The sequence below is a fragment of the Staurois parvus genome, unplaced genomic scaffold (assembly GCF_062004578.1).
Source record: "Staurois parvus isolate SC_StPar_1 unplaced genomic scaffold, SC_StPar_1.0 ptg000493l, whole genome shotgun sequence".
Lineage (NCBI taxonomy): Eukaryota > Metazoa > Chordata > Amphibia > Anura > Ranidae > Staurois > Staurois parvus.
The window spans coordinates 774,370-796,665 of NW_028318289.1; the positions used below are offsets into that span (position 1 = coordinate 774,370).

Here is a 22,296-nt window from a genome sequence, read left to right on the forward strand (position 1 = left end):
TTACTATGGGGGATGAATTACTATATGGGGGATGAATTACTATGGGGGATGAATTACTATATGGGGGATTAATTACTATGGGGAATGAATTACTATATGGGGGATTAATTACTATGGGGGATGAATTACTATGGGGGATGAATTACTATATGGGGGATTAATTACTATGGGGGATGAATTACTATGGGGGATGAATTACTATATGGGGGATGAATTACTATGGGGGATGAATTACTATATGGGGGATTAATTACTATGGGGGATGAATTACTATGGGGGATGAATTACTATGGGGGATGAATTACTATATGGGGGATTAATTACTATGGGGGATGAATTACTATATGGGGGATGAATTACTATGGGGGATGAATTACTATATGGGGGATTAATTACTATGCTTACTATGGGGGAATATTACTATACTTACTATGGATGATACATACACATCATTCATCTACTCTTGATCCGGCCCCCGGGTCCAATATATGAACCCATTGCGGCCCTCAAGTCAAAAAGTTTTTCAATAAATTTTTTTAACATTTTCTAATGGTGGTGTGCCTCATGATTTTTTTCATGAAAAAAGTGTGCCTTTGCACAAAAAAGGTTGAAAAACACTGATCTATACCATAGTTTGTAGGCGCTATAACTTTCACACAAAGCAATCAGTATACACTTATTGGGATTTTGTTAACCAAAAACATGTAGCAGAATATATTTTGGCCTAAATTTATGATGAAATATAAACTGCTAAAACTTCTCATCAGCAGTTAGAGCAGTCTTGTGACTTCTATCAGTGTTCAGCAGAGTTCTGGTTAAGCATTGTAGGAGGAGTTTTCTTTCTGCTCCAGGAGGATGCAGAACTCCTGACCTCTGTCAAAACAGTGCTGATTGGCCCTGTGTTGACCACATGCACTCTCCCAAGAAAAAAAACCTCTCTTGCAATACACACTAAACTGAGCATGTGCAGAGTGACTCCACACATGTCTTATCAGGAGAGAAGAGGGGGCACTGAAAGAAGGGGAGGATCAGTGAAGTCAGGATTAAACAGCCTTTTTACACAATGCAGAGGATTAACCCTTTAGGTTCCACAGTGAGTATAACAAGCATGCTTTACTGCATATACAGATTGATTATACTGTTGTGGGTTTAGTAACACTTTAAATCCTTTATAGTTAGTTAGGAATATAATTACTGTATAGGAACATTTATAGTTCAGCTCTGATGCCAAAATAACAGGTCCACAGATTTAATCTTTTTTTTTAGGCAAGTGTTGGCTGCTATAGGTTTTGGCAAAGCACAAAGGGATCCTGTGAAAAATTATCTATTGTATATTGATTTAAGCACAACAGAATTGTGGGTAAGGGACATGACCAGTTTAAACACAGTTCCATTGCTGTATCTTCTCTTACCTTCTCTCCTACATGCAATACATTTATACTTCCTTTTATATCTTTATTTTCATTCTGAATACAGTAAATTAATCAGTGCTGATCTTCCTACATCAGAGGTCAATGTTACTTGATAAGGACACCGCATCGGCTCTGCTTACAATATAATAACAAGAGAATCTTCAAGTTTGCACAGTAATAAGAATAATCAGCAAAGCTCAGTACAAGGTGAGTACATATTGTACAATCTGTGATTAGTATTCTGTATAACTAATGCAGGCCATAGACGGGGAGAAAAACGGCCGATTTTTCTTTTAAAAAACGAAAAATCGGTCGTTCAAGTGGCCGACGTTACCAGCAATGGTAAAAAAAAATCGGCAGATTTTCATCCCGTCTACAGCCGGCAAAAAGTGTCCCTGCAAAGAGCTCTGCTATTTCTTTGACAGTTCTTTGACATTTATAGCGGTTGCAACAATGTATCTATTTGTATCCATTTAGGATACAGATGTTTTTATTCAGAAACAAATAGATACAATGTTGCAACCGCTGTAATGCAGGCCATAGATGGGTCGAAAATCGGCCGATTTTTCGGCCGAAAATAAAAGCGGCCGATTTTCGGATCGTTAGTGGGCTATTTGTTCGGCCGTTTTTCGGTATTTTGGCACTTTTTTTTTATCGGTAAAGTTGGAAAAAAATCGGCCTATTTTGCCGATTGGCCGATTTTCGCGGCAATGATGGGCAAATTGGCCGATTTTTTACCGATAAAAAATCTGCGCATGAGCAGTGACCTGCAAGAGGAAGACAAAAAGAAGAAAAATAAGAAGAGGAAGAAGAAGATAAAGAAGAGATGATGATGAAGAAGAAGAGGATGATGATGAAGAAGAAGAAGAGGATGATGATGATGAAGAAGAAGGGGATGATGATGAAGAAGAAGAAGAGGATGATGATGAAGAAGAAGAGGATGAAGAAGAAGAAGAAGAGGATGATGATGAAGAAGAAGAAGAAGGGGATGATGAAGAAGAAGAAGAATAGGAAGAAGAAGAAGAAGAAGAAGAAGAGGATGATGATGATGAAGAAGAGGAAGAGGATGATGATGATGATGATGATGAAGAAGAGGATGATGATGATGAAGAAGAAGAGGATGATGATGAAGAAGAAGAAGAGGATGATGATGATGAAGAAGAGGATGATGATGATGAAGAAGAAGAGGATGATGAAGAAGAAGAAGAAGAAGAAGAAGAGGATGATGAAGAAGAAGAAGAGGATGATGAAGAAGAAGAAGAAGAAGAGGATGATGATGAAGAAGAAGAAGGATGAAAAATAAGAGGAATTCCAGTACGACAAAAAGTGTCCCTGCAAAGAGCTCCGCTATTTCTTTGACAGTTCTCTGACAGTTCCTTGACATGTACAGCGGTTGCAACATTGTATCTATTTGTTTCCGAATAAAAACATCTGTATCCTAAATGGATACAAATAGATACATTGTTGCAACCGCTATAAATGTCAAAGAACTGTCAAAGAAATAGCAGAGCTCTCTGCAGGGACACTTTTTGCCGGCTGTAGACAGGATGAAAATCGGCCGATTTTTTTTACCATTGCTGGTAACATCGGCCGCTTGAACGACCAATTTTTCATTTTTTAAAAGAAAAATTGGCCGTTTTTCTCCCCGTCTATGGCCTGCATAAATGTCAAGGAACTGTCAGAAGAAATAGCGGAGCTCTCTGCAGGGACACTTTTTGCCGTACTGAAATTCCTCTTATTTTTCATTCCTCTTCTTCTTCCTCTTCTTCCTCTTCTTCCTCCTCTTCCTCTTCTTCCTCCTCTTCCTCCTCTTCCTCTTCTTCCTCCTCTTCTTCATCATCATCCTCTTCTTCTTCTTCCTCTTCTTCATCATCATCCTCTTCTTCTTCTTCTTCATCCTCTTCTTCTTCCTCTTCTTTTTGTCTTCCTCTTGCAGGTCACTGCTCATGCGCAGATTTTTTATCGGTAAAAAATCGGCCGATTTGTCCATCATTGCCGTGAAAATCGGCCAATCGGCAAAATCGGCCAATTTTTTTCCAACTTTACCGATAAAAAAAATCTGCCAAAATACCGAAAAACGGTACAAATAGCCCACTAATGATCCGAAAATCGGCCGATTTTATTTTCGGCCAAATCGGCCGATTTTCGACCCATCTATGGCCTGCATAAGCGGTGCTGGAAAATCGTGCTGATTTAACCACTTCAAGTCCGGACACTTTTACCCCCTTCCTGTCCAGGCCAATTTTCAGCTTTCAGCGCTATCACACTTTGAATGACAATTGCGCGGTCATGCAACACTGTACCCATATGAATTTTTAGCATTTTTTTGAGACAGAAAAAGCTTTATTTTGGTGGTATTTATTCACCACTGGGATTTTTATTTTTTTTGCTATGTATATTAAAAAGTCCAAACGTTTTGAAAAAAAGTGTTTGTCTTATAAAATTTTGCAAATAAATAGTATTTCATCATAAATCTTGGCCAAAATGTATTCCGTTATATTTTTAGTAAAAAAAAAATCCCAAATTAGTTTATAACCAAAAATTATAATTTTTAAACATTTGTTCAACATTTTTTTAATTTTCTTTATATTATTAATTTTTTTTTTTTTTTTTTTTTACATACTGTCTCCCTAGCATTACAGTGTCACCATGGTGACACTGTACTACTTGTGGGGGGTGATTAAGATTTTTTTTTTTTTTACACTGATTGCTTTTACACCCATAAAGGATGTAAAAGCAATAATTTCTCCTCTCTAGCTGCATTCTTGCAGCCATTGAGAACTACTGAGTGAGCTGTGATTGGTCACAGCTTGTCACATGGTACAAGGCTGTTGTGAATAGCCTTGTACCATGTGACCTCTGTGATCATTGACAGATTTCACACGTAGTAAGCAATGATGTCACAAGTGACATCTTGCTTACTACTCTGCATGTGATCACTGATTGGCCAATCAGTTATCACATGAATCACATGAGGTCCCGTTCGACGATCAGTGTTCCGCTGGAGGACACAGCGCGCACAAGCAGGGTGCAGGGAGGCCGTTTATAAACGGCCACCCGACCCTGCACTGCCACCGTCCGGCCGTTTATATACAACAACCAGACAGGAAGTGGTTAAGAGGGTGCTGTGTGGGTATGACGTGGTGACAAGGATGGGATAGCGCCCACACCTTGGGTGACATCACTGATGGATCTTGTTGCGGATGTGCATTGAGCAGTGGCGCCCCAAAACAATTGAGCGGTCAAGCAACGCTGCACCCCAATGAAATTAAATTTACATCCCTTTTTTCCCACAAATTGAGCTTTCTTTTGGTGGTATTTGATCACATGTGTTTTTTTCTTTTTTTCAAATTACCGGTCAGGACCCAGTGATTGACATCCACGGCCACAAATGGCGGCGCGGGTAGGGCACACATGCCCCCTACCCAGAAATGCAAAATGACATATATATATGTGATTCTGTACACAGGTGCCGCCCTGCAGCAGTATACTACAGGGCAGTCCTTAACCTCTTCACGCCGACTGAACGCAAATATACGGCCTCCCGGCGTCTGAGCTTAGACGCTGAGCGGCCACACATTTGCGTTCTATTAAAAAAAGACATATGCGCTGCCAGCACACATGTCCAGTACTCACGGAAAGGTCCCGATCTCATCTTTCGATCGGGACCTTTCCCGATCATGTGACCGCGTGGCATGGCAGTCACATGACCCTAAACCCCGCCTCCCATCTTCTGAAACCCTTAAAGGGCCGGGAGGTGCTGGTGCGAAGGGTTTAAGCGGTTAAATTTTGTTATGAAGAATATTTTACAAACAAAACACAGTTGTGGTCATGGGGTATAAATATGCTCCCAGCATAGCCAATATGTTTATAGTTGAATGGGAACATGACACATTTCTAAAGATCAAACCAAAGGCTATTTAAGAAATATAGATTACATTTTTATGATCTGGGAAACTAGTGATAAGTATTTGATTTGGTTCCTTGATTTTTCAAACAAAAATGAGAGGAATATAGTTCTGACAAGGAAATATCACCACACTTATAGGCAATTTCTCAATTTGCAGATATACAGTATATGGAAAGAAATTATTTGGTCACAAAGTCCTATTTTAAGGACATTAAACCATATTAGTTATATTCTCATACCGTATGGTCACTACCCTATGTGGTTGTAGAACATCCTGCAGGACCAGTTTATCGGGATTATTATTATTATTACACAGCATTTATATAGCGCCAACAGTTTGTTCAGCGCTGTACATTACAATGGGAGACAATACACGAGACAGTACAGTAACAATAAAATACACGAGGGGTTCGAGGGCCCTGCTCCTTGGAGCTTACAATCTAGGGGGGAGGGGAGAGTGGTACAGGAGGAAATAGCTGTGGGGGATGGAGTGGTGGGGAGGGCGGAGGAGATCAGCAGTTAGGTGAGGGTAGGGTAGGCTTCTCTGAAGAGATGGGTTTTCAGGGTGCGCCTAAAGGTGAGGAGGGTAGGTGACAGTCTGATGGATTGGGGTAGTGAGTTCCAGAGGATGGGGAAAGTCCTGGAGAAGTCCTGGAGATGGGCATGGGAGGTGGAGACCAGGGAGCTAGAGAGTAGGAGGTCTTGTGAGGAGCGGAGAGTGCGTTTTGGGTGGTAGATGGATATCAGGTCGGTGATGTAGTTTGGGGCAGTGTTATGAACAGCTTTGTAAGTCAATGTTAGTATTTATAATTTTATGCGTTGGGCAATCGGAAGCCAGTGGAGGGAATGGCAGAGGGGGGTGACGGATAGAGAGCGGTTGGTAAGGTGGATGAGTCTGGCCGCAGTATTCAGGATAGACTGAAGCGGGGATAGCCTGTGTTGGGGTAGGCCGGCGAGGAGGGAGTTACAGTAGTCAAGTCGTGATATGATAAGGGAGTGAATGAGTTGCTTTGTAGTTTCTGTAGTTAGGAACATGCGTATTTTGGAGATGTTGCGGAGGTGGAGTCTGCATGAATTTGTCAGCGATTGGATCTGGGGCTGGAAAGACAGATTTGAGTCTAGAATGACACCTAGTACTCTGGCTTGCAGGGTGGGGCTGATGGTGACTTTGTTGGTTATGATCGAGAGGTCGGGGGGGGAGGGGCGCGGGCTGGGGGGAAAACTAGGAGCTCGGTTTTGGCAAGGTTTAATTTGAGGAAGTGGAGTGACATCCAGTCTGATATGTCGTTCAGAAGGCTAGTGATTCGGGCGGAGACTGAAGGGGTGAGGCGAGGGGTAGAGAGATAGATTTGAGTGTCATCAGCATAGAGATGGTAGTTGAAGTCGTGGGGGTGTAGCAGTTGACCAAGGGAGGAGGTGTAGATGGAGAAGAGAAGGGGCCCGAGGACAGAACCTTGGGGGACCCCAACAGAGAGGGGGAGTGAGGGGGAGGTGGCAGTGTTATAGGTAACGCTGCAGGATGAGAAACATTTTTACAAAATTGGAAGAGGCCTGATATCCTGGGGGGGGGGGGGGGGGGATTTATAGAGAAAGTGTATAATGGGATATTTATTCAGAAAAAAAATTAAAAATATGAAAGTTATGAAAAGGAAGCTGACAATGAAAGATGTAGAGAAAAAAAAAAGAATTAAAATTTCAGCGTAGCACTGGCTTTGGTAGAATAGATCATAGAAAAACATTTTGAAATGTTTCTGCATTAGGAATCTATATTACCAGACAGGCCAATGTTTGTTTATAAAAAAAAAAAGCACCAACATTGAGCAATACATTTATGAAAAATTTGATTAATCCACCTAAACATAATCTGAAAATGATTTTTTGTAGTAAAGGAATCTGTGAATGCAAATTATGTCAGGGGTGTAAGGAAACTAGGAACAATAGAGGAAGTAGAAAGGAATTTACAGTAATAAACACAAATAAAAAATGTAAAATGAAAAGTTGTACAATGAAATAATAATCAGCAAAGCTCAGTACAAGGTGAGTACATATTGTACAATCTGTGAGTAGTATTCTGTATAACTAAGCAGTGCTGGAAGATCATGCTGATTTAAGGGGGTGTATGACGTGATGGGATATAGCCCACACCTTGGGCGACATCACTGGTGGACCTTATTGCGGATGTGCATTGAGCAGTGGCGTTCTGAGGCAGATGCTGGGGGTGCGTTCCGCACCGGGTGACACCTACCGCATGGGGTGACACCGGACCCGCTCCACGAAAAGGTAAGTTATAAAGCAAGCCGATGATCCCCACAGGATGGATAGGATCTGCGGATTGAGCATAATGGATCAGAGTCAAATCCATTATGCTCCCCAATCCGCAGATCCGATTCATCCTGCGGGGATCGTCGGCTTTTTTTACAACTTACATTTTCGTGCAGCGGTCTCACCCCGTATAGGTTGCATGCCGACGATCCCCGCAGGATGGATCGGATCTGCAGATTGATCCATTATGTTCCCCAATCTGCAGATCTGGTTCATCCTGTGGGGATTGTCAGCTTGCAACCTATACGGGGTGACACCAGACCGGCTCCACGAAAAGGTAAGTTGTAAAGAAAACCCCGGCTTGCTTTACAACTTACCTTTTCGTGGAGCGGGTTCGGTGTCACCCGGTGCGGTGCACACCCCTGAACCTGCCTCGGGACGCCACTGTACATATGACAGGTCTCAAGATGACTCAGTCATGGCCTGATGAGGGAGCACGCATGCTTCCAATGCATGCCAACCCCCACCATCACATGACCAGAAGTGACATCTCCTTTGCGCTGAGGGAATCCACCTGAGTGCATATGGTGCATTTCATATTAAAGTTGCAGTGTAGGTGGGCCTGCAGTCTCATGCTCCTCCTGCCTTCACTGCACATATAAGCCTCAACCAAGACGGCTGCTGGATCGGCCTGAGAAAGGTGCGTGCATGCTCAGAACGCATGCCATATTTGGAGTTCTGGTCCCAAGTGACGCCATATTTGGAGTTCCGGTCCCAAGTGACGTCATCATCTAGAGCCTCCTTGAGTCTCTCTGCTACCCCCCCGAGCCCTAGAAACCATCGGGGTGGCAGGGATGATGAAGTGGACTGCACAGGACAACTAGCATCACCGGACCCATTTTAATCTTACATGCATGCTTTTATCCTACACTTGTGAGTGTGTTTTTAATCATTAAATCTGCCTGCTTTTTAACAGTCTACACTTAGAGTGTTGCCGCTGTGCTCTCTCTCTCCTAATGGTGAAAACCCCTGTAATGGAAATTTATATAAATTTGTGTGAAACTTTTTGTTGTCAATAAAAATGGGCCATCGAGCCCTCAAACAGATTTGTTGACTTGCATGGACTCATTGGAATGTTTGACACTACTGAGTTAGACTAGTTCTAAAGCCTTAAGGTTTTTTTTCCTTAATGCATTCTATGTAGTAAGGTAAAAAAAAACTTCCCTGCTGCAGGATCCCCCCAGCCCCCCTGCTCATTCTTACCTAAGCTTGATCTGATGCAGCGATGTGCATGAGAGCAGCGGCCATTGGCTGCCGCTTTTGTCAATCAAATGATGTGACAGGGTATTGTGGGGCGGGGTCAAGCCACCCAGTTAGTGTCAATAAGGCAGGGAAACTCAGGAACCCCCATCGAAAACTGCACCCATATGTACAGTGTGTGTGTGTATGTGTATATATCATTGTTCTAATCACCTTCATCACCTCCATGGCCACAGGTGAATGGACATGTGTGTGCAGTGCACCCAGTTAGAGGAGGAGACACGAGGAAATTAATGTTAGCTAGAGCTGCAAGAGGACATGCTGAGCATGCACACTAATCGAATGACCTGGAGTGACAAAAATAAAGATATTGTGCAATTAAGCCCGTTCTGCAAATGGCAAGACAGAGAAGAATGGGAGAAGCTGTGTTTTTTTTTTTGAAGAGTACCAAAAACACCTATATCTGGAATGGTAGGAGGACCTTCACCATTTCCAGGAGGAGTAACTATAATATGCATTATTCATTGGATGTAGAATTGCATATGTAGATTTTTTGAAAAATGAAAGGTAAAGTTACACTAAAAATGCAAGCTTTCGGGAGTCCTTAGATTCCCTCTTCAGGCTTTTTTACAACTGAGATGTGATCTCAGGCATCTCAAAAGCTTTTGTCTCTAATAACGTAAATGAGCTAATAAAGGGTATCACTAAGGCTCGGTTCACACTAGCTAACTCCAAAGTTTCACAATTTTCATTGCAACTTTAGAGTTCGACTTTGGTATGACTTTGCAGTGACTTTGATAAGACTTTTATACGCTGGCGTTAAAGCTGTGTCAAAGTCAAGTTGGAGTAGTGTAGGAAACTTTTCTGAAGTCTCAGCCACTTCAGTAGTGTCAACTGGAACGGCTCTCATAGGGATACATGGCATCTCACATGTCCTGCAACTTTGGGTCTCACAAATTGGATCCTAAGTCGCAGGAGTGTGAACTGAGCCTTAATCAAGAAACTTTCTGCAATAATTTTTCTAAAATATATATATCGATAGATTGATAAGATACTGTAACTACTATACGTTATAAGACCTGTTTCTGTTCTATTGTAGCCCTGATGAAGGGCCATCTGTCTATCACCCCCTTAACGCACGACAAATACAAATATCTGGACCATTTGCTTGGCACTCTCACACTCTCATCTTTTTACTCCATACAACCTGACTTTCCCAGGACCCCATTTATAATTATACAAATCAGACTGCAAACGTACCTCATCTGTAAACTACCATATCGAAAACCACAAAAACCAAATGGGACTTTACTGGTACAGAAAATGGACAACATCACATTATTATATAAAACATGTTTATTGAAACATATCTTCCAAAAATTTACCATAAAAACAGTATTTTGGCTAATCAGGCCCACATATTACAGCATTGTATAGCATGACATCATAACACTCCAAAGGTCAAAAATTTACCATAAAAACAGTATTTTGACTAATCAGCCCAATATATCACAGCATTTGATAGCCCAGAGTATTTGATTTGCCAGGACCCCATTTATGCTCTACTGTGAAAAAGAGAGCTGCCGTCGATTTCCTTGATAATCAGTATTACTTTAACTATTGTTAAAGCCAAAAAAAAAAATTACAAAAACCCAGATTACATGCAGTGTGACCCTATTAACATACAGTTCATTCTGTGGAGAAAACAAATAATTTTATACTTGTATTACATGTTTTCTCAGAATAGCAGTTAATGGAAACTCAAGTATACTATACTAGACAAAAATGGTATCCCAGAGAGTTATACTTTTAAGAAATCATTTGTACAAGAGAGTCAATGACCATCTAGAAACAAAGGAACTTGTAATAGGGATGAGCAGAGTGATCTGGGGAAGGGAGGGGGATTCTATTTTTCATGGACATGCCCTATAAGAGTTTTATTGGCAATTTTCTTAATCTTACAGTATATGCTCACCTTCAAAAGGTCCTGTTTAATTGTATATTTATATTACAGGAAATTTCACAGATGCCTTCGCAAATGAGCAATGATAACCAGCAAATTGGAATTCAAGCTTTGGATCAGATGGACCCTCCCCCTTATCAGTGCATTGCCCCCTCTGAGTATCCCATTTATTCCTCTAATGTTCCTCCTGCCAACCCAACATGGAACATCTACAATGCAGCACCACAGTCTATTACTGTCACCAACCCTCAACAGTGGAACGTTCATCCTTCTGCTACAGTGCCTTCCATGGTTCAGTCTCAGAGTGCCCTTCTGGGAACTGTTATGCCTCAAAAAACAGATCTGACACTCCTCCAGAAGGAGTACCTAAAGGATAAACCAAACATAATGGGGGTAAGTCATGATCTAGAGCTCTGATTATGTAATTGGGTCAACGGAAAATCACAATACAATGAATAAAGGAATAAAAAAAAAGAGAAGAATTAACAAAAAACTAAAATATTGACATACACTGACTGGTCACTTTATTAGGTATACCTGTTCAATTGCTTGGTAACGCAAACTGCTAATCAGCCAATCACATGGCAGCAACTCAATGTATTTAGGCATCTAGACGTGGTGAAGAGGACTTGCTGAATTTCAAACCGAGCATCAGAAAGGGGAAGAAAGGGGATTGAAGTGACTTTGAACGGGGCATGGTCTGAGTATTTAAAAAATTGCTGATCAACAGGGATTTTCACACACAACCATCTCAAGGGTTGCAAAACAATTGTTCCCTTTGTATACAGCCCTGTGTTTATATACAGCCTTAGGCTCTTGCTGCTGTCAATCACAGCAAGTAAGCCAATCAGGAGAGGGAGGGGGCGGGGCACAGCCATGGCTCTGTGTGTAAATGGACACATAGGGCCGCATTTCCAGAGCATGGCTGCTGTGGTGCCCCTATAGCAAGATACTTGCTGTGGGGGCACCCAACAGGGGGAAGGGACCAGGAACACCTACGGGGGACCTGAGAAGAGGGGGATCGGGGCTCCTTGGTGCAAAACCACTGTACACAGCAGGTTTTTTTTTTCTTAAACACAATTTTAGTATTTATTTTACAATGTAATCTTTTACACCTACAGTTTGTGTTGGGTGTTTCATTGCTGACCTACAGATGGCGAATGGTGAGAGGTGGGAGTGGATTAATAATGTTGATATTATTTAATAATGTAAAAATTGCAGGAGGTTTCCTGCATGATTTCCCAACATTCCTTGTGTGAATACAATAAGAAAAGGATCCCTAGGGTTGGTATTTTTTACGCAATATAAAAACAAAATATTAAAATAGGAATAACTTTAATTACATAATATTTAAAAGGTAACAGTATTTTCCAAGTCAATCAAATGTTCCAAAAACTGATGTGCAACATATACAGTATCATAGAAGTAGAGACCCAGAACTGAGTACCCAACACATTTTGGAGGCACAGCTCCTTCTTCAGGGGTGACTGCATACAATGCGATAAAATCTGTAGCAAAATTGAGAATATACATTTATATTAAGAATATACACAAAACCAAAAAAGCAAGCAAAAAAACACTTTTCTTACATAATATCAATACGATTGAAATATTGTGATACTCACAGCACAATCAGGGTGAAAAATGGTTATTGGGACCAGTGTACCACCATATGGAAATACCCCTCCTTAGATAGAACAGGGGAGGGTGCAGATTCCCCCAGAGACCCCGTACATCACCGCAGGCAGACACTGGGATTGCCTGGGGGCCAGCAAAGGGATACAAAGAAATCAGAAAAATGAATTCTACATTTTATAATATCTGGAAGCATGTCCAAAAAATAGAATGTATGAAGGTAAAAAACCTGTGTGCAGCAGCCCCCCTAATTCTCACTTGAGCCCCCTCTCGATCCAACGATGTGCACTGGAGTCTGGACTATCCCAGGGTTCCTTCTCATTGGCTGAGACAGAAGCTGGAACCATTGGCTCCCACTGCTGTCAATCACAGCCAGTGAGCCAATGAGAAGAGAGAGGAGGCGGGGCTAGGACACACAACACAGAACAGCTGGTGCCCCAATAGCAAAAATACTTTACTAAAAACCTGACAATTGTTCAATAGAATGCTTCCTGTTTTACCAACCATGAAACATTTTCAAATTAGAAAGGCAACATCAGGATTTTAACAAAGACTACCCAGCCCAGGTCCCTAGCCCCTTAATCTACCCTAAGCTGAGCCATCCCCTTTACAGGTATGTGGGTTAGGTGCAGCGTTGTGCGAAAGGCAGTAAACACACGGTCCAGGTTTGCTAATAGCTACAAAGTTCAGCAAGTACAAACAGGCAGAGTCTATTTAATACTCCCAGGCTTCAAACCCTTTATGCGTGTGGCTAGCATAGGGGTATGTTCCCCTTCTGATAGGAACACTGCTAAAGAAAGATTCATCTACCTCTTCCAAGAAGCCTCCCTTGTCTCAGCTGAGAGACACATCTGTTCGGAGCCACTTACAACTATGACAGTGGTTTGAAGATTGGAAGATGCTGACAGAATCTACCACAAAGGTTGGAATACTGCCTGTCCAGTCCACACTTAAAGTGGAGACTTCCTGGAAGAGTTAGACTTAGTCCCTGAACTGTCCCTACCCCTCTGGAATCTTTCCTTAGCAGTGTTCCTGTCAGAAGGGGAACATGCCCTTATGCTAGCCACTCACATAAAGGGCGTGAAGCTTGGGAGTATTAAATAGACTCTGCTTGACCCAAGATGGCCATCAAAGTCACATGAGGCACCAGCATCCAATCAGATAGCAGCTCCCCTGTGACCCAGTACATCATAGAGGAAACAAGTTCCTCTTAACTTCCTCCCCCACCTGCATTGCTGCTGTGGCCGAGCGCCACCTGCCATGGCAAATACTTACAAATACTTACAAATACTTACTGTCCAAGGCTCAAGAGGATTGTAATCCAGCCAGTTAGATACAGTGGATTTCTACATATAATAATTTTATATTCAGTCTGTGATAGATAAAATCTTTAGATAAACACCCCAAAGAAGGCAGTACAATTAAAATCCCCTTCTGTATGAGTATTGCTAATGAGAAATCTGTTTTCTATGCCTGTGCCGTGTGCATGTGCATTGGCCAAACAGCAAGTCCTGGCCTGATGAATAGAACTGAGTTCCTGACATTCTCCAGACTAGAACTCCAGGATAGTGCCCAGCAAAAATCCTTTAGTAATCTTCTCCAGTCCCTCAGCCCAGCACCTGCTGGGGCCTAGACTACAATTCCTTGACCCACTAGTTATCACCCAGGAGCAGCAGTCCTAGGAGATCTGAAACCCTCTCTGTAGAGAAAAGAACCCTTTGGAAAAGCCTCCCAAGCATTTATCACCTTACTCAGCCACCTGAGTGCCTCATCCCAGAGATTGTCTGAAGTCTTATAACTATTTATAATAATATAATAAGGATAATTGATCCTCTCTGCTCTATTTTCTAGAAGGTCCCTACAGAAACAGGCAGGAACAATCAAAACACTATAAAATACGGACTAGACCATACCAGACTAGAAAAACAGAACCTTGCTCCACTGACTACAGTGAAGCCAGAAACTAGATTTATCCTAACAGGGGCAAGGCACTACATCAGGAAAATAATGACATTTTGTTCAGCCTATGGACTTGTTCATCTGTATTTTACATGTGCAGATTAAACAATGCTTTAAAATATTGAGCCATCTCAAAAAGTAATATTTTAGCCATAGGAAGAGCCAGGAGGGTTCAGCCAGCTACTGGCTTCTTAAAGCTGAAGTATAGCTGAAAAAAAGTCCCTACATCTTTAGTCACATCATATACATGTCCCACATTGTGCAGACAGCTGGATCCTGGGTAAATCTTTACTGCAGGGGTGCCCCCACTTCTATCTGGCTCTGAACTTCCAGTGCTGCAATGGTTAACAGCTTTGGATCTTCAGAAAGAACAGAAGTACAGATGGTCCGATGAGGACACCCCCCCTCCTTCCTCCACTCCATGAAGAAAAGTTCTTTCACTGATTACACTGCTTGTAACACAATCTGTGAATGGTGGTTAGAATCATGAGACTGATAAGACTCCATTGACCTCTACTCCACAAAGCGGAGCTCCACCCAAAAAGGGAAGTTCTGCTTTGAGGACTACTCCCCTGCTCCCCATTAAGGATTGGCACCTCTGGGGAGCGGGGGGGAACGGGTACCCGAATTTGACAGGTACCCACTCCCACTTCCAGTCTGATCACCTAGGCGATCGGAAGCAGAAGATGTCCTCCCTCCCTGTAGTCTTTTGGGACACATGACAGGTCCCAGTAGACTACAGGGCCATTCATGAAGCGCAGTGCTACTTGCGCATGCACATTGGGTACCCGGCTGTGAAGCCGCAAGCTGTCACAGCTGGGTGCCCACACTGAAGATGCTGGCCTACTGGAATGGGCTGTGGGGGACACACCGCAGGACTGAGGTACAGGTAAGTGGCTTTTTTTAAAAGTCAGCAGCTACAGTTTTTGTAGCTGCCTTTTATTTTTTGACAGGGTGAGTGGAACTCCGCTTTAAGAACCAGTAACAACATAAAGTTGACATATGCAGAAGCAGTAGAAATATGGGGTCCATATGGGCAAAAGTTGGTTTGTCATTATTCGTAACCATTGTACTACCAGGAGTTCAGAAACAGGAAGAGGACGGGCATCCCTGCAGTGAAGATTTCTCCAGGATCCAGTTGGCCAGCACAATATGGAACAAACTTCATTAAAGATAAGTGGTGTAAAAAATTTTTTGTTAGTTGACCTTCAAATGTAAATTCTTGCGCCAGCAAAGAGATGTCCTTGTCCTAATTCCCAACTCTGTTCTTGACCCCCCTGGGACTTTTGAGCATTCCAGCTATCCCTGCTAAACTCTGTATATTATAAATCCTCAAGAGATAGCATAGACTGTCAGGTGGTGAATCTCCAAAGTATCTACCACACAATGACATTTTTGGGTGTACTCATGCTTTAATGTGTTTATTTGCATGTACAGGTTGGAGGCCATGTTCTCCGTGGACTGTTCATTCTTACATATCTGCTGCAGTTCTCCATTTCCGTTAGGCTTTCTGTGTTTGCCTTTTGGGGTCAGGAGCGCTCAAATCCAACACCAGCCACTCAGGTAAGTACCAGAGAAGACATGTCTTGTTAGGTTGGCAGAACTTTAACACAAAGTCCCAGGGCCTGATGCATTAAGTGGCATCTCAACTCGCATCCATACCACAGCCATGGGCGGACTGACAACTCATGGGGCCCCCGGGCAATAGAGGATCATGGGGCCCCTGTGTCCTTGCCCAAACTCAAAAAAGCCTATGAAAAAGGTACCAGGGGCATCTCATGGGGCCCTCTACTGACCCCGGGCTCCTGGGCAGTGCCCGAGTTTCCAAATGGTCAGTTCAGACCACAGCTACATTACAGTTCATGGCAGTGCACAAAATGCTTTGCAATGTGCTGCAAGAATATGCATCCAGACCTTTTTGCACTTTAAGGTGTTTTACAGCCCAATAATTTTGAATAGGCTGCCTAACACAGTGTGCCACAACATGTATCAATGCTCAAAAATAACATTTCATGGGGAGTACTGCATTCTGGGATAAACCATCCCTTAACCACTTCAGGTCCGGATTGTTTCACCCCCTTCCAATCCCGGCCAATTTTCAGCTTTCAGTGCTATCACACTTTGAATGACAATTGCGCGGTCATGCAACACTGTACCCGTATGAATTTTTAAGCATTGTTTTGAGACAGATACAACTTTAATTTGGTGGTATTTATTCACCACTGGGATTTTTATTTTTTTGCTATATAAATGAAAAATTCCAAAAATTTTGAAAAAAGTGTTTTTCTTATAATATTTTGCAAATAATCTTTCTTCATAAATCTTGGCCAAAATGTATTCATATATCTTTTTAGTAAAAAAAAAATAATAACCCAAATTAGTTTAGACCCGAAAATTATAATTGTTCTGTCTCTCCAATCTAAGCATTGAAAGTGTGATCTCTGTAACTCTGTGACTTTAATACAGTGATCAATGGTAATATTATACACTGTCACTGTACTAATGACACTGGCTGGGAAGGGGTAAACACCTAGGGGTGATAAAGGGTTAAATGGGTGCCTAACTATGTGTAGAGTATGTAAAGTGTGCTGCTAATAGATCGCTAAGTTTCTCACCCCTGCTTTGCACAGACAAGAAACAGAGAAAATGTTCCCTCTGCACAGAGCTCTGGGCTGATTGTCAACACAGAGCTCTGGGCTGATTGTCAACACAGAGCTCTGGGCTGATTGTCAACACAGAGCTCTGGGCTGTGATTGTGCACAGCCAATCAACAGGTTGTGAATCATTAGCCCGGATTTGCTGACAAGCCCTCACTGTGTACAATTTGCCTTAAAACTAGAAGTAGGCAGTGGTGTACGGGTACGTCGCTTTGCCTACAGTGGACCCCCGTCCACAGTACATTACAGGTGGGTGGGAGGGTGGGCTGGGAGAGGTTTCTGAAAATAATTTTGTAGCGGGTTGGTAACAAAATTATCTGTCCTGAGTGTCAAACATGCTGGGGACACCGCATTACTTATTTTTTTTTTAAAACTTTATTTGGCTTATTAATAACACCAATGTACCATGAGCTCTGTGCAGATTTTTTTTTTTCAATTATATTCTTTATTTTGAGAAAACTCTGTTACAGAGCCAATGAAGAACAAAAATACACCACTAATAAAATTCAATAATAAAATGTGTCGTGAATACCCATAAACTTAATGGTGACAACACAAACTCATAAACTGTCTGTGATTATTGTGACAAAAAAAACTATTCAAATACAAAAAAAAGTGATGAAAAAAGTGACTTTATTAAAGGATCTGTTTGTTCATATTACAATATTGGAGTGTTTTTTTGTTTGTTTTACATGGTCAATTTGGATGCAGCGGAATTGTTACTTTATCTCGAGTGATCTATAATCCATCTATAAATGGGAAAAGAGTCCCAGGAAGCTTGTTTGCCAACCCTGAGAGTAGAAGGCAAATATTTGTGGTGAGTTTGCATCCATGTGGGGGAATCCTATGAAGCATTTTGTTTTCAGTCTACTGCACATGGTGAAATAGAAGATTTAATTTCATGGACTTTGGATCACTTTACCATATGTTTTCATTGATTTTTTTTTTAATTTGAATTGTTTTTTTTGTCACAGTAATCACGGAGAGTTTGTGTTGTCACCAATAAGTTTATGGGTATTCACGACACATTTTATTATTGAATTTTATTATTGATTATTTATTTAGTGCCACTTTAAACACTTTATTATTTTGGTGTTTTACTTTTACATGCATTTTTTGGTCTATATATAGTGGCAGCTTCTTTGCACATAATTTGCATTCGGTGCGGTATAATAGGTGTTGATTATACTATCACATTTATTTAATATAGTTTTTCTGATAAATATACCACTGGTCAGCAAATGAACAAGAAACAGGATGTACAACATTGAAGTGTGTATATAGTACCCAATGTCCATGAAGCTGTCAAGTAGTAAGAATTTCAGAAACAATGACCTTCTAATAAGAGACCTAATGATCAAAAGATATGAACAGGTTTCCTTGTATACCAAGTAGTCCACCAGAAAAACACTCACAATCTCAAACATAGAAATCAAAATCAACAACCATAGAAGTACAGAGGACAGTTTGTACATACAAATAACGGGGGGAGTGAAAAGAAATGGAGAATGGAGGAAAGAGGAATAACTGCTTGTAGGGCCCCCATAGCCTACAGCTGGAAGATGAATGCAACACAAGATCACAAATGCCTATGAAGCTATGCTGTAGGAACAATTGAGTACTGATGTGATACTTTTTTTATTTGCACTAACATACAATTTTGAGGACAAGCTTTTGGGGTATGTCCCCTTCTTCAAGGTTCAGGCAGTACTACCAATTGTTTCTGTCGCAAGTGCACTAATACGGCTACAATCACCTCAAGCTATACTGTAAAAGAGAAAGGAACTGAGATGATTTTGCTCTGATGTCCTGATGAAGATAAGAGCTATGCTCCATGGTAGTATAAAAAATCTCACCAGTGAAACCAAGTTTTTTTCAAATCTTTTTCCCTGGGGTACAGAGAAGCTGTAAGGTTTTCCAATAGCACGAGGCTGTTGACCCAAAAGAACCAGAGCCAGAGCAGTGGAGAGTGCTGCTTCCAAAGGGCTAGGATTCACAGTTTGGCAGCAGTCACCAGGTGGATTAAAAGTGAGTTCTTGTATTGCTTGATAGAGAGATAGTTTTTATAAAGGAAAAAAGGCCACGGGAGCATTACTGAGAGGCACCTCTGCCAATTTGTGGCAAATAAATTGGATAGACAACCCGATAGAATTCTTTGAAGCAGGGGTTCCTTGAACATCTGAAAACTATTTCAAGGGTTCCTCAAGGGTAAAAAGATTGAGAAAGGCTGCTTTAAAAAAGTCCTGGCTAAGGAGTGAAATGAAAAGGTAATTTTTACCGCACATTCTGCTCTGCCCAATATCAGTAATTTGGACACAAAGTGTGGAAAGATCTTCCCAATGGGAATAAACATCATAATTATCCTGACAAAGGTTCCAGGTTTCACATGCTACTTGAAAGATGGTCCTTATTGCTGGCTATGTCCTCACTGGCTAGAATTCTTCTCACCTCCTGTACCAGACGCAGCTGTTGCCAAAGCAGAAAGTGGGGATCCAAAAGTTCACAGGTGTCACCAGAACAGGAGGTAATGTTCCCAAGACAGGAAGTGAAAGGATATATGCTCATCATGAACACAGAGATGACAACCCGAGAGGTCAGTTTACAGAGTGAGGAGGAAGTGGTTGTTCATTTTTTTAAGGGGAGTGGTTTATCCCATTCACTGCCAGAGCCATTTTTACTTTGTTTTTTTTTAAACACATGTTAAAATAATCATTTTAGGTCTGAAGTTTAGAAAAAATCTTAAACAGCATATAGTATATTTTCTAAAAGTAGAGACCCTGGAGAATAAATTGTGATATTTCCAATTTTTTTATACCACATGATATTAACATACTAGCACAACAGTTCCTCAAGCCCAAATTTTCAGTAAAAAATATACAAAGGTTAATTTTTTTGGTCTAGTAGTGCAGATTGATAGTAGGCTTGTATATTAGGCAAGCCTATACCTCCTATCTTTTTGTTAGGAAAAAAATGAAAGAAAATAATCTGACAGGTTGTTATGATCAATGCCTTTTAAAACATTATTTCAATGTTTTTTTTCAATTTTTAAAAAAGTACTGTGATAGATTTTACATGAGTGCATGGCTTATGAAGAGAGGAGAATTTGCTCAAAACACTGATAACTATTTCTTTGCTGCACCTATCATCAGTACACCTATTTTAGCTTGGTACACCTATGTATCTTAAATATTATTATTATATGTATTATTTTTTCCAGGTATTTGTGTTACAGAACAGTGCTCCAGTTTTGCAAGCATCTGCAGTTCCTGGATCCTATCCTACCTACCCTCCTCAACAAACACTCCCTTGTGTGACACAAAGTGGGATGAGTGGTGGACCAACATTATCTTAAAGAGACATGACTTTCTTTTATTATTTTGCTTCACTACCCCTTCCCACCATATAAGATTTGTAATGTTCCTAGATGTTGGCCATTTGTAACACTTGTGAAAGAAATAAGATGCCATCGACTTACAGAACATACTAAGAAAATACTGGGGAAACCAGGATAATTCAAATATTGACTATAGCCTATGTTGCATTTATTTTTTGAAAATGTACATTTAACAAAAGCAATTACTTTTTTTGTGTTTTAATTTCTTATCTCTTGTTATGAATGTCTCTTTATAGTGTCATAGGCTGAGAGAGGGAGGAGTTACTGTTTTGTAGTACCCACACCTAACATTCCTCATTCTCCAGTATCCACACCCACTCCAATGACATTCCTCACTTCTCAGCATTTCCCTCCTTCCACAGACATACCTCATTCTTTAGTATACCTACACCCTCAACAAACATTCCTCACACCCCCTCCACAGACATTTCTCACTCTCTAGTGTCCACATCCCCTCCACAGACAGTCCTCACTCTACAGTGTCCACATCCCCTCCACAGACAGTCCTCGCTCTACAGTGTCCTCATCCCCTCCACAGACAGTCCTCACTCTACAGTGTCCACATCTCCTCCACAGACAGTCCTCGCTCTGCAGTGTCCACATCTCCTCCACAGACAGTCCTCACTCTACAGTGTCCACATCCTCTCCACAGACAGTCCTCACTCTGCAGTGTCCACATCCTCTCCACAGACATTCCTCACTCTACAGAGTCCATATGCCCTTCACAGACAGTCCTCACTCTACAGTTTCATATCCCCTCCACAGACATCCCTCACTCTCCAGTGTCCACATCTCCTCCACATGTAAGCCGTGTACCAGGGTGGGCTCCCCAGGATACAGTGAAGTCACAAACGAGGAAAGCAACCCCAACACCAGCTTTTGCCACAACAGAATTTTACTTAGAAGTGGCAAATAAACACAACCACAAATGCTGGAAACATACAATAAATTGACATACACCCAGTCCAAAGGCTGAGACCCTTGTGCTGCACAGCACGGCGCCTTCTAACGGATGAAGGTAGAAAGTGAAGTAATTTACCTACTGGCGGGCACAACTAAGCTGCCACACCTTACCTGTTATTACCCAAAAAAAGCAGGAATCAGTGTATGGGTGTATGGTATGGGCTAGCCTGCGGTGCAGCACAACAGCTTACAATCTTACACAAATCTACAGTATTCCCCCTCCCATAACTGGTCCTGTAGCACGTGCCTGAGTATTCCCTCTGAGCAAAATGCCAGTCTGGCTTGAGTTTGTAGGATTTTATCAGCTCTCCAATGTGAAATGTCACTTTAAGTTGTGGAGTCCTTCCAATAATCAGTAACAACACTTGTGGCCTGACACAAAAAGAGACCCTAACTAACTAACTATAGGCCTGGACTCAGTCTCTAGGCGCCAACATTGAAATGAGGTGCGTGCACGATCTTAACGACCCGGGACTGGTTTGCATCCGCTGGTGACTCTCTACAGAACAAATGTCTCTCCAACAAGCATGCGGTCTTGCCGTATATGTTGCTTATTTCCTCTGCTTTCATCAGCCTTCCTGGCAGCAATCTCATCAGCGTTCCTGGCAGCAATCTCATCAGCTTCCTGGCAGCAATCTCTGGTTACTGAGGGACACTTCCACACCTGGATGTCATCAGATTCTCAGCGCACACGGCCCCTTATTCACCATGCTCCAAAACATGGCTTCTCTCTCTCCTTCCTGTTCTCTCCAACCCTGTGTGCAAAAGCCCACCTCTTCATGAATATACAAATATCTATGCAGTCTGAGGCTGTGTTAGAAAAACAGTGACATCTTGTGGCTAAACCACAGAATGTCAGTCAGAACATTAATTTACTTCCA

The 22,296-nt window shown here is 41.7% G+C and overlaps 1 protein-coding gene across 1 annotated transcript; it reads left to right on the forward strand.

Annotated features, from left to right (window-relative positions):
- The first annotated feature begins 1,413 nt into the window (after window positions 1-1,413).
- Window positions 1,414-20,634, forward strand: LOC149452168 (uncharacterized). Its single transcript, XM_089689694.1, has 4 exons — window positions 1,414-1,619; window positions 10,859-11,200; window positions 15,839-15,964; window positions 20,276-20,634. The coding sequence occupies exons 2-4, from the start codon at window positions 10,871-10,873 to the stop codon at window positions 20,408-20,410; spliced, it is 591 nt and encodes a 196-aa protein (XP_089545820.1). The 5' UTR covers window positions 1,414-1,619; window positions 10,859-10,870; the 3' UTR covers window positions 20,411-20,634.
- Window positions 20,635-22,296: the final 1,662 nt, after the last annotated feature.